The 13,066-nt window shown below is 41.9% G+C and overlaps 1 protein-coding gene across 1 annotated transcript; it reads right to left on the bottom strand.

Annotated features, from left to right (window-relative positions):
* Positions 1 to 2,429: 2,429 nt before the first annotated feature.
* LOC309700448 (14 kDa phosphohistidine phosphatase) lies at positions 2,430 to 3,391 on the bottom strand. Its single transcript, XM_082523961.1, has 3 exons — positions 3,165 to 3,391; positions 2,724 to 2,848; positions 2,430 to 2,639 (listed from the first exon to the last, which is right to left on the bottom strand). Exons 1-3 carry the CDS (start codon positions 3,376 to 3,378, stop codon positions 2,547 to 2,549), a joined length of 432 nt encoding a protein of 143 aa, XP_082380087.1. The 5' UTR covers positions 3,379 to 3,391; the 3' UTR covers positions 2,430 to 2,546.
* Positions 3,392 to 13,066: the final 9,675 nt, after the last annotated feature.

Genomic DNA, 13,066 nt, shown 5'->3' with positions numbered 1-13,066 from the left:
ATTATGGTGTCCTCTAATAAGATTACAAAGAATTTGCTAATTACTTACTGTAAATTATTCATTTTACAAGAAAAGGGCTGAGTCTAACTCACTTTAAGCCTCCTACCTCCCACACAGACCTCCCCATACCTAGATAATGGAAAGGTTATCAGTTTAAAGGAAACCGGTTGTAGATTGGAATACAAAGTGGAAGGAAAATGGCTTTTGTTATTCTTTTTGTTAGGGTCATGGGGTATTTGGCAGAATTTAGCCAGTAACTTTTTTTAAGTCTTCTGATGTGACTCAGTGTGAACTAAGGTCTATTCAGAGTGTCGACATGAGCTAATTCCAATCCTGTCTGCAAAGCTACATGGTACTTTCTATCCAAATGTTTTCTTTGTGATTTTTTAAGCACTGAGTGAGTCAAAGTGAAACGGAAAGTACAGGAATGTGTGCCAGTGGTGACATTTAGCATGCTGCCAACCTAAATATCATCGGAAAAATGAATTTCATGTAAATGCAGTCTTTTATGGTAAAAGGTCTATTACTTCTTTCGTCTATTATAATGAAAAATAAAGCTAATTTTTAATATTAAAAACAGCAATCAACTGTCAATGTAAAGTCACCCAAAGTATTTTCATGTACTGCTAACACAGCTGAGAAAAAGCAGCGTTTGTGTTCTGCTTTAGGAGAAACACACTTAAAACACACAATTTGTCATGTTAAAAAATAAACACCAGAATGAATCTTGTTTCTTCACAGTCACTACCACTCATTTCTTTATACTTTTTAGGTGGTCTTGAGCAATGTCTTTGTTCATGAAGACTTTCGATGTTTTTTTAGTTAATCAGGCCACTTGACCTATGAACCAGTCATGCATTAAAAAGGCGCTTAGCTCAAGGGATGAATGAGTGTTGTGACTACAGATAAAAGACATCTTAGTAAAGCAGCAACTTTGAATTGTATCTTTAGGCCTTTTGTTACTAGCAGCCCGAGTATCCTTAACATATTCGAGGAAACTGGTGAAGTGGAGAAGTGGCAGGCCTAAAAACTACAACATGTTCTTAATAGGAAAAAATTCAACAAAGACCTGACATAGGACCTGAGAGATTCAGTTGAACCTTAAAAACTGTGTGTATGATGAGTTTTTACTTAAGACTCATCATGTAGCCATTCTTAAGGAAGGAAAGAGGGGAAAAGGCCAAGGAGTGCCAAATGATACAAGCACTGGACTGAAAATCAGCAGCATCAGGTCTTATGGAGTGATGAATCCAAAACTAAAATCTTTGGTTTAAATTGTCAACATGTACAGAAGAGAAGTACAACAGTGGGTGTCTTTGGGCATCTGTAAAACATGGTGGAAGCTTGCGTGGCACATACAGGTAGTGAAGTGACTACCTGAATAAATGACAAAGAAACTTGCCTAAGTGAGTTCAAGCTCTGGAAAAGAATAAATGTGGTCATTCCATGTATTACCTTTCAAGCTCAGTAGAAATGTACAAATAATAATAAATTGTATTTCTGTGTATTTTTGCACATATTTCTTTTTTGTGTGCAATAAACAAAGAAATGATGGGTGGTTCAAGACGTTTGCACAGTACCATATCACAACAGGGACAGGCATGAAACAAAAATCATTCATGTGCTCATGGATCACGTGACACAACTAAGTGGTTCCCTTTAACACCACTACAAAGTTTACAGTGCCGTCATCAAACACCAATTTATGCTTAAGTTAATGACCCAGAATCTGCAAATGACCTTTACTAATGCATGCAAACATGCAAACTGAAGAAGTTGATCACAGCAAATACTGTGCCTGCTAAATATTACCATGTGGTCTGGTGTAAGTACCTTCTGTTTACTACCGATTTTAAAAGTGCATTTTTTTGGCAGCATAAAAGTAAAAGTGAAATTTGAACTGGATTAAAGCCATAAAATGCAGAAGGCGGAAGAACTTTTAAAAATTCAACGTGTGATTTAAAATATGACTCAGCTCGGGCTATTTTCTCACTCTGAGTTTTTGTTAGTTTTTTGATTGAAGATATTTTATCGCAGGCTTTTATTTATTATTGCACTACCGTTTAGAAAGAGTTCTGCTGAATTTAGCTTGATGTTTATCATTATCCGGACTTCAACAAAAACAAAAGTGATTATCCGTAGGTTAAATGAAAGTGCTTGTTATCTCTCTTTTGGGTTTTCAACAATAAACTTTCCCTCCTGTGTAACAGGATATGTCTGTGATTCCAACAGACTCACCCTTTCCTGTATGGACTTTACGCCTGGCAAATGTACTCCTATTCAACTGAGGCCAATGGGGACTAAAAGTCAAAAAGGTATTTACAGGAATATCTACAGAGTTCATATACAGTATTCAATTCTGAAGGACTAAAATTTTTACAACTGCAGAGAATCAGAATTTGTGCTTTCATTGAGTAAGAAACCAAATGTGAAATGCAGAAGGACTGTATTTGAATGGTTACAGAACAGTTAAAGCATCATTATGTGGTTTGATTCACAGAACTGTTAAATAAAGGCGGACGTTTGAAATGTCACAAAGGTTACAACTATTTTTTGTCGTCTGACCAGGTGATCTCATAGTCGCTGAAGAAAGTCTTCAGCTTCTCCATAGAAACAGCATGGTCAGCTTTTCCAAAGGCCTGCGAGTGAGCAAGAGACCTGACATTAGTGAATTAAATACTACTGAAGATTTTAACTTTTCATTCAGCTTTTAGTTAACTTACAGTGGATTCTCCAAACACCCTTATTTTTTTCTCTTGGTTGTTGTGCTCGATCTTTCCTCCTCCAAGGCATTTGCACTCCATCCCCAAGGCCTCCATAGCAGGGTTGACCTTCTCAAAAATATGATCTGAAAATGTATGAAGACATTTAGAAGAAATTGAGATTGTAATTTAGTTACAATTTAATAAAAATAGCAATTAGAATCAAATACGGAAATTTGGTAGTTGTCTCCAACGACTAGGTTGGCATGAATTTCATCCCTCTGCTCTGTGCAGTATCTATTCCGCAATGCACGTCTGCAAAATCCACCAAAGGGACCATAACAATGAGACAACATTGCAAAATAGACTACATGCAGGTTTTCATCTGCACCAACAGTCACTGGTCTGCACGATAAACTGACGCAGTTGACGCTCTCCTTGAAACAAACTATAATAACTTACTGTGATATTCGGCATTTTTTGTGCCACGGACAATGTCTTTATGCACATCGCCATCTTTCGCTTTTACTCTGACCAGTATGTACTTAAAAGTTCCCTCTGGATCAATCTCTACATCGGGGATTTTAGCCAGAGCGTCTGCCATTGCGACTGTAGATTTACGCAAAACGCCGCAGACTCTCAAACTGCGCAGAGGTCTACTGACCACAGAGAACATGAGTAGCTCTCACACATACCTTTATTTGGGTCAGGATTTCTACTTCGCTTCTTAAAGCGGCAGGACATTCGCGACTTGTTGCCATAAATGTGCAGATTTAACAGTGCGCTCGCACGCTGGCGCCTTCATATGGCAGTGAGTGCGAAGTGTTTGAATTTGCGTTCCTTGCAGTCTCTGTATACCGTGGATTTGCATTAGAAAACTTTATGATACATTACTCAGACGCAGAAGTGAGATCGTCAAATGTCTAAGTCTGGTATGAGAATTTTCTGCTTTCGGCCGTTTTCTGCAGCATGCGGCAGATTGTCCGCTGGTGTTTATCGGAGAGATCAGAGGTCAAGATCAAACCTCAGAGTTAGGTTTGATCCTCCCTCTGAGGGCCTTTTGGTTCTTAATCCAAAGGAATCCTATCTTTTTGGATTCACATCAAGAACGCTTCAGCGGGGAGCAGGATGCATGGTTTTGCTTTGCGTGATTAGACTCCCGTTTGCCCTGTGACTTCATTAAGAAGTAATTTATCATGTCACCTTAAGCTTGGAGCCAAAGGACACAGAAGTTTTAGGACAGTCAGAGAAAGATAAACCTCTAAAAAGACAAAACCTGTCCCATATAACCAAGCCAATAAGACAGGGAAGTCAAATAAACCTTTACATTTTTTGTAACTAATAGTGATGAGTTGTGTAACTGTCTGTTCCATTCTAGTTACAACTGTGTAATTGTTCTACTATTCATAGCTGTGTTAGTTAAGCAGAGAGTTTGTTTTATCTAATTGTGGAAGGGAGTAAGGCAAAGTGTGTCAATAACAGTAGCTACAATCCCATGCCTCAGCTCAGACAGGAAGGATGTAAACTGTCACTTCTGGAAACGCAGGCAGCCAGCAGGCACCTCTGCTCCTATGTGCCGCACATTTTCCATCTCAAGACACTCGCAAACAAGTGACTGTCGCGATCTTTCCTACAAAATCTTTCCCCTTGCTTTCTACTAACACCTCCTTTTCAATGACATGTCAGTTCTGAACTGTGAAAAGCATGTTTTAGTCTATGCAGTGTCTGTTAGCACACTTTGTACTGTTGTTGTGTATTAGTCAGAATGATTCATTGCATACAGTTGAGGTTTAGACATGAGCCATGAGATTTCTTGAAACACAAATGCAAACACAAGAAATCCTCATTAGTGCTGATGAAGATAATATTGTTTCCTGACATCCAAGAAAGCATGTCAGTGGCACACAAGTCAATCACAGATAGACTCTTATCAGCTCCCAGTATTTCAGAGCTTTGAAAAAGAATTTCCTTCTCGGTGGCCTTATATTTAATACGTGTATTTTTGTGTGTACTCTGTACCATTGTTGCTTCACCAGGAAACGCTTAAGTACCCTATGTCATACAATTTGCTTTGTCTTTGAATTTGTTCTTCTTTTCCCCTCAGGTGGTGTTTTTTTTTTTTTTTTTTTTTTAACAAATTACAATTGTGGCCAAAAGCTTTGAGAATGACACAGGTATATGCTTTCACAAAGTTTACTGCTTCTGTGTTTTTAGACCTCTTTATTAGTTGTTTCTATTGTACACTGTACTGTACTGTATTGTACACTGAGGATACGTGTCAAAATGTGTTTTATTGACAATCACATTAAGTTTATGCAAAGGGTCAATATTTGTAAAAATATTTGGCCTTTTCTTAAGACCTGTGACATATGCCCTGGCATCCTGCCATTCTTTCAAGCAGCCTCTGGGTTACATCCTGGCTGACGGCAGCCAGTTCGTGCATAATCAGCGGTTGGAGTTTTGGGGATTTTTGTTTGTCCACCAGGTTCTCAGTGGAATAAAGGTCTGGGGAGTTTCCTGGCTATGGACCCAAACATTTGATGATGGTGAGCACAAATGTGCTACCACATTTTGGTAAATTTTATTATTTTTAAGAAAAATATATGCCAGCAATTAAGACAATTATTATTTTACATTCATTACGTGTAGTCCATAACAATTGAGGGGAGTAAAAGTGAGAAATAATAAGCAGAACTGTTGACACTGTAGTCGTTCGCCCGCGGTTGCCTAGAGCGGACCTACTTCCTGTCCTCTCAGACGCAATTCGGGAAAAGATACGAGTGCTCCTGTGATTCTTTCTCTGAGACTCTACCTTTATTTGTACAGGTCAGTATCGTCTTAAAAATACAGTGTATGAGGGTTTTGTGCCTCATTCTACTTCGGTATTTACTGAGAGTTATGTTGACACCGCCGATATAACCTTAACCTTGAAAGTTACTGAAGCGCGGCACCGCAGCGGTGATAAAGCCGAGCTGCGCAGCCCCAAGTCTCGCGAGAGTTACCGCGAGAGTTTGCCAGCCCGCGGGATGTATTTAAACTTGGTAAACTCCATTTAACAATCAAATATGTGTGTGTGGTGTTCCAATTTAACTGTAAAGGCCCTGACATCAGATTATTCGAGTTTAAAATATCTCATATACAATTTACGGTTCAAGTGATGTGGAAATGTTAAGAATAAGCTAAGAATGCATGTACATTTATGTTGTTACATTGCAAAGTAATACATTCAGGTGTGTTTTGTCTAATCTAGTAAGATTTATGCACTTATATCTGATTTGTGGATAAGCTATTTTGAGTTTGCCCTATATGTGAGAAAGAGCAATAAGATGTTTAAGGCATTGTATGGTATCTGCACTGCTGATGTAAATGAGTGAAGGAATAGTGTAATTAACAGTGTAAACTGGAGAAATGTAACAACCATAGATACATATATTTGCCAAATGCCTTTTATTTACCTTTTACAGTTAATGAGCATATCTGACAAGTGAAAACACTGGATGTAAATTATATTTGTTGATCTGAAATAAGAGACGCAATTCGGGAAAAGATACGAGTGCTCCTGTGATTCTTTCTCTGAGACTCTACCTTTATTTTTACAGATTTGTATTCTTTTTGTTATTGTGGTCTTCACATCTGGGACCCGTAACAAACTGTGGGGGCTCGTCTGGGATCTCTCCTCTACAGTCGTCGAGGGCAGATCCAGTGATACCAGAACCACGACACAATCGTGACCAAGGCTGCTACTCCAGCCAAGCCAGCGAGTAGGTGTCCAGGTAGTGAGGCGAAAAGGGGACCTTTGCCTCGACGTGGAACCGTACTGCAGTGAGGGGAGTGTGACGCATCCTAGTCACTATCGAGCTGAAGGATAATCAGAAATACATACAACATGTCGACGGAGAGAAAGGAACTCGCCTGGAATATCAGGAGACGCTTGTTTTCACTCCAAGGTCAAGACCTCTTTGAACTCGCTAAGAGCCTTGCATCAGAAAACAAAGACACTACACAGCTCAGTCAGGTGAAATTTTTATTGCGGTCTGTGTTGCTATTACAGTTGCTATTGTGCAAATGTTTTGGTGACATTTAAAATTCTACTTTGCACTCGAATAAACATTTAATCATCCAACTGGCACAGGAGTGCGGAGGCTTTGGATATCCAGTAGTCGCTGGGTCGCTTGGAGGGAAGCATTACTGTTACCACAAAATTAGTTGAGTGACCTGTGGTGGACAGAGTGCCAGCTCTGGCTGAGGTCTTGTACAGAGGAGCGTGGTAGAGGTCAGGCTCTGGAACGTAGTTCTGCTGTGGCTCAAAGTGCACCACCGGCAGCATGGCGTTCATAACCCGAGGCAGCGCATCATCAATCACCATGCCGACATCATCCCAGCGACAGGCATCCATGAACATGCCGTGAACAAGTACACCGTCCTCCTCATCCATGTTTTGTTTTGCACCAATGGGAAGAGTGCGTAGAGCCTCACAGACTGCTTCCTCATCCCTGTAGGCCGGCACCACGCTGAAGCGGAAATTAAGCTCATCAATAGGCAAACTGTAACGCCGGGCATGATTCTGCAACACTCCAGTAAGAAAGCCTTGAGGGAAGAAGAACCCGGAGATCCAAAGTGATTTGGGCTGACCACGTGTGATCCAAGTCTGGATAAAGGAAGTTCTGAGAGTCAAGTCTCTGACCCAAGAAGACAGCGGTTTGAGGGAAGGGTAGGCAGAGTTTGCCCAGTGGGTGGGGACCTGGTTGTTCAGAAAGCTTGTGTAGATTCGGTCCATTTTCTCTGACATCACAACGAGACCTGCTATTGCCTTTTGCAGAGTGATAAGAGACATCCTGAGAACTTTAAGCAAGTTGTTGAATCGGTCTGCTTCTTGGGCCAAAACAGTTGTGAGGGAGTTAATGCGCCCATTGGTGTCTTTGATAAACAGTGTGTCAATTGCTTCATCCATGTCCAGTCGCTCGGGCAGTTTGGCTAAAATCAGTTCGGCGAGCTCGCAGACTATGTCATCGTTACTCTTAGCTCCCTGTTGTGCTGAAGAACGAGGATCAACATCCAGTATGGTATTGATCAGAGTTATAGTTTCTTGACGCTGAAAAGCCAAGTTGGCATTCTCATGCATACCAAAGATCTCAGGATCATCAATGATTGGAAGATTCTCAATATACTTATATTGTTCGAGTTCATCTGACTCTGGAGCGTAGTAAACACCTGAGGGGGAGTACGTGTAGCCAGGCTGCAGAGTTTCTGGAGAAAAAAAGCCTTTGAGGATTGTCCTTAGGTACCGTTGGTCCCAGGCATCCGTCACTCTCCCTCCATATGTGATCTCACCAGTGATGTAGACCAGAGCATCCCAAGGGATGGTGCCATCTTTGCAGTACAGGTTGAGGTTGAGCAGAGCACATTCTCTGTCACTGTCATTGAATTCGTAGCGGATGTCCCAGCCCAGGGGACCAAACTTCTTCCGCTCCTGGATGATTGCATGGAAAAAGCAGATTCCAAAGACAATCTTCCTCCACTGGTGTCCCAAAATGTGGTGTTCAAAGAAACTGCTGGTGATCTCTGTGAAGGCTCGTTGCATGTTGGCTCGCAGGCCTTTAGGAGGCTCGTTAGTCACCTTAACGGAGTTCTGGAGCACTGTAACAGGAAATACTTTGGTCGGCATGGAACTGAGAAATAGACGGAAGTTCTCATGGACTGATGTGTCAGGGTCAGTGAAGGTCTTAATGAGCTCCTCCATGGCTAACATCCAAGACACAGCCAGATGGCAGTTTTGCAAGAAGACCCAGTTGCCACTTGTCAGCGCTGAATGGATCATCTTCTCCGCTATAGGTCCCTGGCCTTGCCCCAGTGAGATAGCCTCGACCCTGTCGAGACACCCTCTCTTATTTGCAAAGCGCTGGAAGGCACCCATTGGGTCAGAACCTGAGCTGAGGATGAAGATCAATGGGGTGGTAGGGGATATGTCATTATAGAGATTAGCCAGGTCAACTGGAGGGTTTTCCACAAACTCCTTCCCCAAGTTGACAATCACAAACTCAGGTGCTGCAAAAACCACCTTCTCTTCCATGAAGCTCTTGATAAGAACTAGTTTCTGGAAAGATCCCAATCGCTCATTCCAGTAGCCTGTTATCTCCTGTTTCTCCTTTTTGGACTCCTCGAGAGAAGGCAACTCTGACACATAGCCATTCCATTTTTCTGGATTTAAAGATGCTTCAAAATGCCCTAGCTTAATATGGATATGGGTTCTAGTGATTTCTTTGGAGATGCCCTTGAAGCAAGGCAGTGTGTCCTCCAGCTCACAACATGTCTGCCAGTAAAAAACACTTAGCCATGGCACATCTGGTCGCTCTGGAAACTCCTTTTTCAGTGAAGAAGCTCCTCTTAGGAAGTGCCACCATTCCCCATCAGAGATCTCGCCACGCTGCCTCATGATTTCTATGTGCAACATAAAGCTGTAGATAAGCTTGTGTTGCTCGAAGAGTCCACTTGACATATTAATGTAGGAGTTTAGCAAGATTTGATTCAGGAGGATCTGAAGGCGCTCTTCTAGCACAGTGCTCTGATGTCTCGATGGTGGAATTAAAGAGCTGTTTAAAGTACTTGAGTGAGAACTGGTACATAGGATCGATCTCTGACAGACTGGCAATGACAAAGTACAAAACAGATCCTCGAGTGGCCACAGGCCTGTAGCGCTCCCTTGCAGAGTTTATCAACAGCTCAGTTGCTTCTGCCTCTTCCAGACGTTGCTTTATGGCCTCTGAAGTCACCGTTGACTCCTGGAGAGTCTGAACTAGCTCCTCGTTGTCAAGTATATTCCCCTTAGAGGTAAAGAGAAGCTTAAGAATGCAGTCTTCAATATCTTTCAGCTGGCTGCGGTCAGCGTTGATGCGCACAATCAGCTCGTTCCTCTGTTCCTCAAGATGCGGACTCTCAAGACGCACCACATCACTGAGAAGTTGGTCTTCTAAGCCAGATTTAGTGACAGTGAAGTTGATAATTGTAACTTTGATGCAAACCTCTGGCAGGTAATGTGGGTTGGCCATCTTTGTGGTCATATAGAACCTAAAAGAGGCAAACCCTCTGCATTCCACTGGCGGATGACATATTGATCACCAAGAATGTTAATCAGGCTAAAAGTGGAACTGATTGGGATGTTCAGGTTCTGGCACTGCGTTATCCACTGGTCAATTAGCAGCTGTCTATAGTGGGAAGTAAATGCGCCATAATATGCCACACAAGCAGCTGCAATGAAGACATTTCCCACAACATTGATGATCTCTTGCTCAAACAGGGCTACACTTTCTTCCCAGCATACTTGTTCGTCACCAAGAGCGGACGTTAGCTTCCCTGCCCTGATCAGACGGGCCTTTGTCAGAGCCATCGTATTAACCAAATATTCTTTCTCATTCATGCTGCTATCAAACTGCTCCTGCAGGACCTTGATCTGGTTCTCCACCTCCAAAAGAAAGCGTTCCTTTGTCCAAAGTGTACTGAGCAGAACTTGCAGGACTGTAGTCATTGCTTTGTATGCTGCGAGTCAGGACACCGAGCAGTGGGATCTTTAAAGCGGACCAAAACTCAGGGAAACTGGGATCGGTCTCTGTCAAGGGACAGCCAGAGGCCGGCGCAGAGTCACAGTCCCAGCCAGTAAGGTCCTCCTCTGCACAGCTCACCACTGAGTGTGCAAGGCGTTGCAGTAAGCTAAAAAGAAAGCAGCCAAAGCGAGACCAGAGAAAGCAACAGGTAACCTCTTGCCAAAGTTTAACACCAAACAGCTGTAAAGTCCACCTAGTTGGAAAGAAAAGCCTTCTCAAGTGTTTGATTGGTGGCTATCCAGTGACAGTGTTATTTGATTCTGGCTCACAAGTGAGTTTAGTGGACAGACATTGGGTTCAGCGGTTTTTTCCCAACTATCAGGTGCGACCCCTCCAAGAGCTGTTAAATGATGGACTTGAAGTTTATGCGGTTAACGGACAAGCAGTTCCTTATGATGGGTGGGTCGAACTTACAGTCACTCTCGCTGGTCACGAAGATCCCAATCTTACTGTGCAAGCCCCTTTCCTTGTCAGTAAGCTGTCACTCCCTTAGCCCCTCCTGGGAGCAAACGTGCTTGGCGCCATTATCCAAGCACAAGAGTCAGACCGAGAGGCCAGTGCTTTATTGTATAGTCTCCTACGCAAAGCTTTTGGTACAGACGAAGAGCAAGTGATGGCTATGGTAAACTTCATACAAGTACCACAAAGAGCAGGATGTGACCCAGCCACAGTGAGAATTGGGAAGAGCAATGTGACCATTCCTGCTGGAAAAGCAGTCCAAGTGTGGTGCAGAGTACCCCAAAGTTTTGACATTTGTGACCCCCTGGTGCTGTACGAACCCGATGAGAACACTGCCTTGAGACACCTGAGTGTTGGGGAAGGGCTCCTTGAGATCAACAACCATCAAAGGCCATTTGTTAAGGTCCCCATCTCTAACCACTCCAAACACGAAATAATTCTACCGAAGAGAACAGCCCTGGGTACTATTCAACATGTCGCTAAAGTTATTGAGACAGACCGACCCACAAACACATCAGAGGTGACTCAACCCACACAGAGCCCCATCACCACAGCTGAGGTAAGCGCAGCCACCTCTGTTCCCCAAGCTTAGCTATCACTTTTGCTCCAGCATGCTGGGAATGGCATTGTTTTTTAGCAAAATGTTCTTGTTGGTGGTTGGGAAAAATGCTTTCATGTTTTGGTGCCATTCTTTATTCATGGCTATATTTTTAGGCACAATTGTGAGTGATCCCACGCCTATGTATGAGACGTAACCCCACACACGAATAGTCACAAGATTCATTATTGTTGGCATGACACAGGCCTGATGTTAGAGCTCACCTTTTCGTCTCTGGACAATCATTTCTCTGGCTGTCTCAAACAATTGTAAAGGGGCTTCATCAGAGGAAAAAATGACTTTTAACACAGGCCTCTGCAGTACCTGTAGTTTTTTGAAAAACATCAGTCTCACTCACACTCACACCTGCCTGCTGTCTTTCCTAAGCAACTGAATAATTTTAGGACAAGGATGGCAAACTCATTTTACACTGTGGGCCACATACAGCCCCCTTTCATGTAAAGTGGGCCAGACCAGTGAAACTCTTTCTATCAATCTAAAGAAGTTTAACTACACATTTAAACCCTGTGATACAAGAAAAATAAGTTTCAACAGTACATCTCTTTTTGTTCGTGAGAAAGAAATGCTGTTTTGGTAAATGAAAGAAATCTGTCAGGATCAGTCTTTGGACTTAAATTGTAAGAAATTAGAAGTCTGGTAGCTCATTGCCCAGTCTGTCCTAAAATTATAAAACATCTTGTTAATTAACAAAAAATGCCCATTTTAATAACGTGAGCCCATGGAGAAAATTTTTTTTATTTCGTAGACAGTAAAAAAGTAGGAACTTTTCTGCTATTTCAGTTTAGCGTGGTATTTTCATAAGCTGATAAAAATATAGAAAATGCAGTTGAAAAAATAAAATGTATCCTCTCATTGACATTTTCCAAAAACTATCCAATGACCAGATTGGAGTCTTTGGCAGGCCAGTTCTGGCCCCCTGCCTTGTGTTTGAAACCCCTGCTTTAGGAGATGGTACTGGCGCTTGCTGGGCTTTGTAAGGTGCCCTGAAAACGTATTTATAACAACTGAACTTCTCTCTTTAAAGTTCTTCATGCTCCAATAATTGGTTGATTTAGGTGCAATCTTACTAGCATCAGTATCCCTGGGAAGCTCTTTTTATGCAAAGCAGTGATGACTGTACATGTTTTCCTGCAGATAACCATGGTTAATAGAGTAAGAACAATGACTTCAATAACCACTGCCTGTTGTTTTAACTCAGTCAGTTTAGCTTGACAGATCTTCTCCTCATCAACATTCTCACCCGAATTAATGAGAGGATCACTTAAATGATGTTCACAGGTGCTTTTGAAGCAGGGCTGATGGACTGTGTGGGGCTTTTTGCATGTGTTATTGTTCTCTAAAGCACTCTGAGCAGCATGTTTTGATGGCATCTCAGTGAAGAACACTATATGCAGTGGTTGTGCATATGTTTAAAAATGCAATATTTGCACGTGCAGTGCAGTGTAGTGTGATACTCATATAAGGTAGCACAAAATGTAATACACTAGTAACTAGTAACTTCATGAAAATAGTTTGTAAACCGAAGTAAATACACTTGTTTTCTGCTTATGATAATGATACTGAAAGTAATACTGAAAGAACTTCATACTAATGAAAATAGCAACTGTGTTAATAAATAACAGAATTTCATTTGTTATTTTTCTTTTCTTTTTAACTTTACTTTTGCTTTTCTTTTTATCTCAAAAGGA

This window comes from Aulonocara stuartgranti (assembly GCF_965226115.1).
Source record: "Aulonocara stuartgranti genome assembly, chromosome: 23".
Lineage (NCBI taxonomy): Eukaryota > Metazoa > Chordata > Actinopteri > Cichliformes > Cichlidae > Aulonocara > Aulonocara stuartgranti.
This window is presented reverse-complemented; position numbering and strand designations above follow the sequence as displayed.

Coding starts and splice junctions, on each gene's coding strand:
- LOC309700448 (XM_082523961.1), bottom strand. CDS start 3,378: ATGTTCTCTGTGGTCAGTAGACCTCTGCGCAGTTTGAGAGTCTGCGGC. Junction 2,849..3,164: donor AAAAAATGCCGAATATCACA/GTAAGTTATTAT, acceptor ATACATTTTCAG/ATCATATTTTTGAGAAGGTC. Junction 2,640..2,723: donor GGGTGTTTGGAGAATCCACT/GTAAGTTAACTA, acceptor GCTCACTCGCAG/GCCTTTGGAAAAGCTGACCA.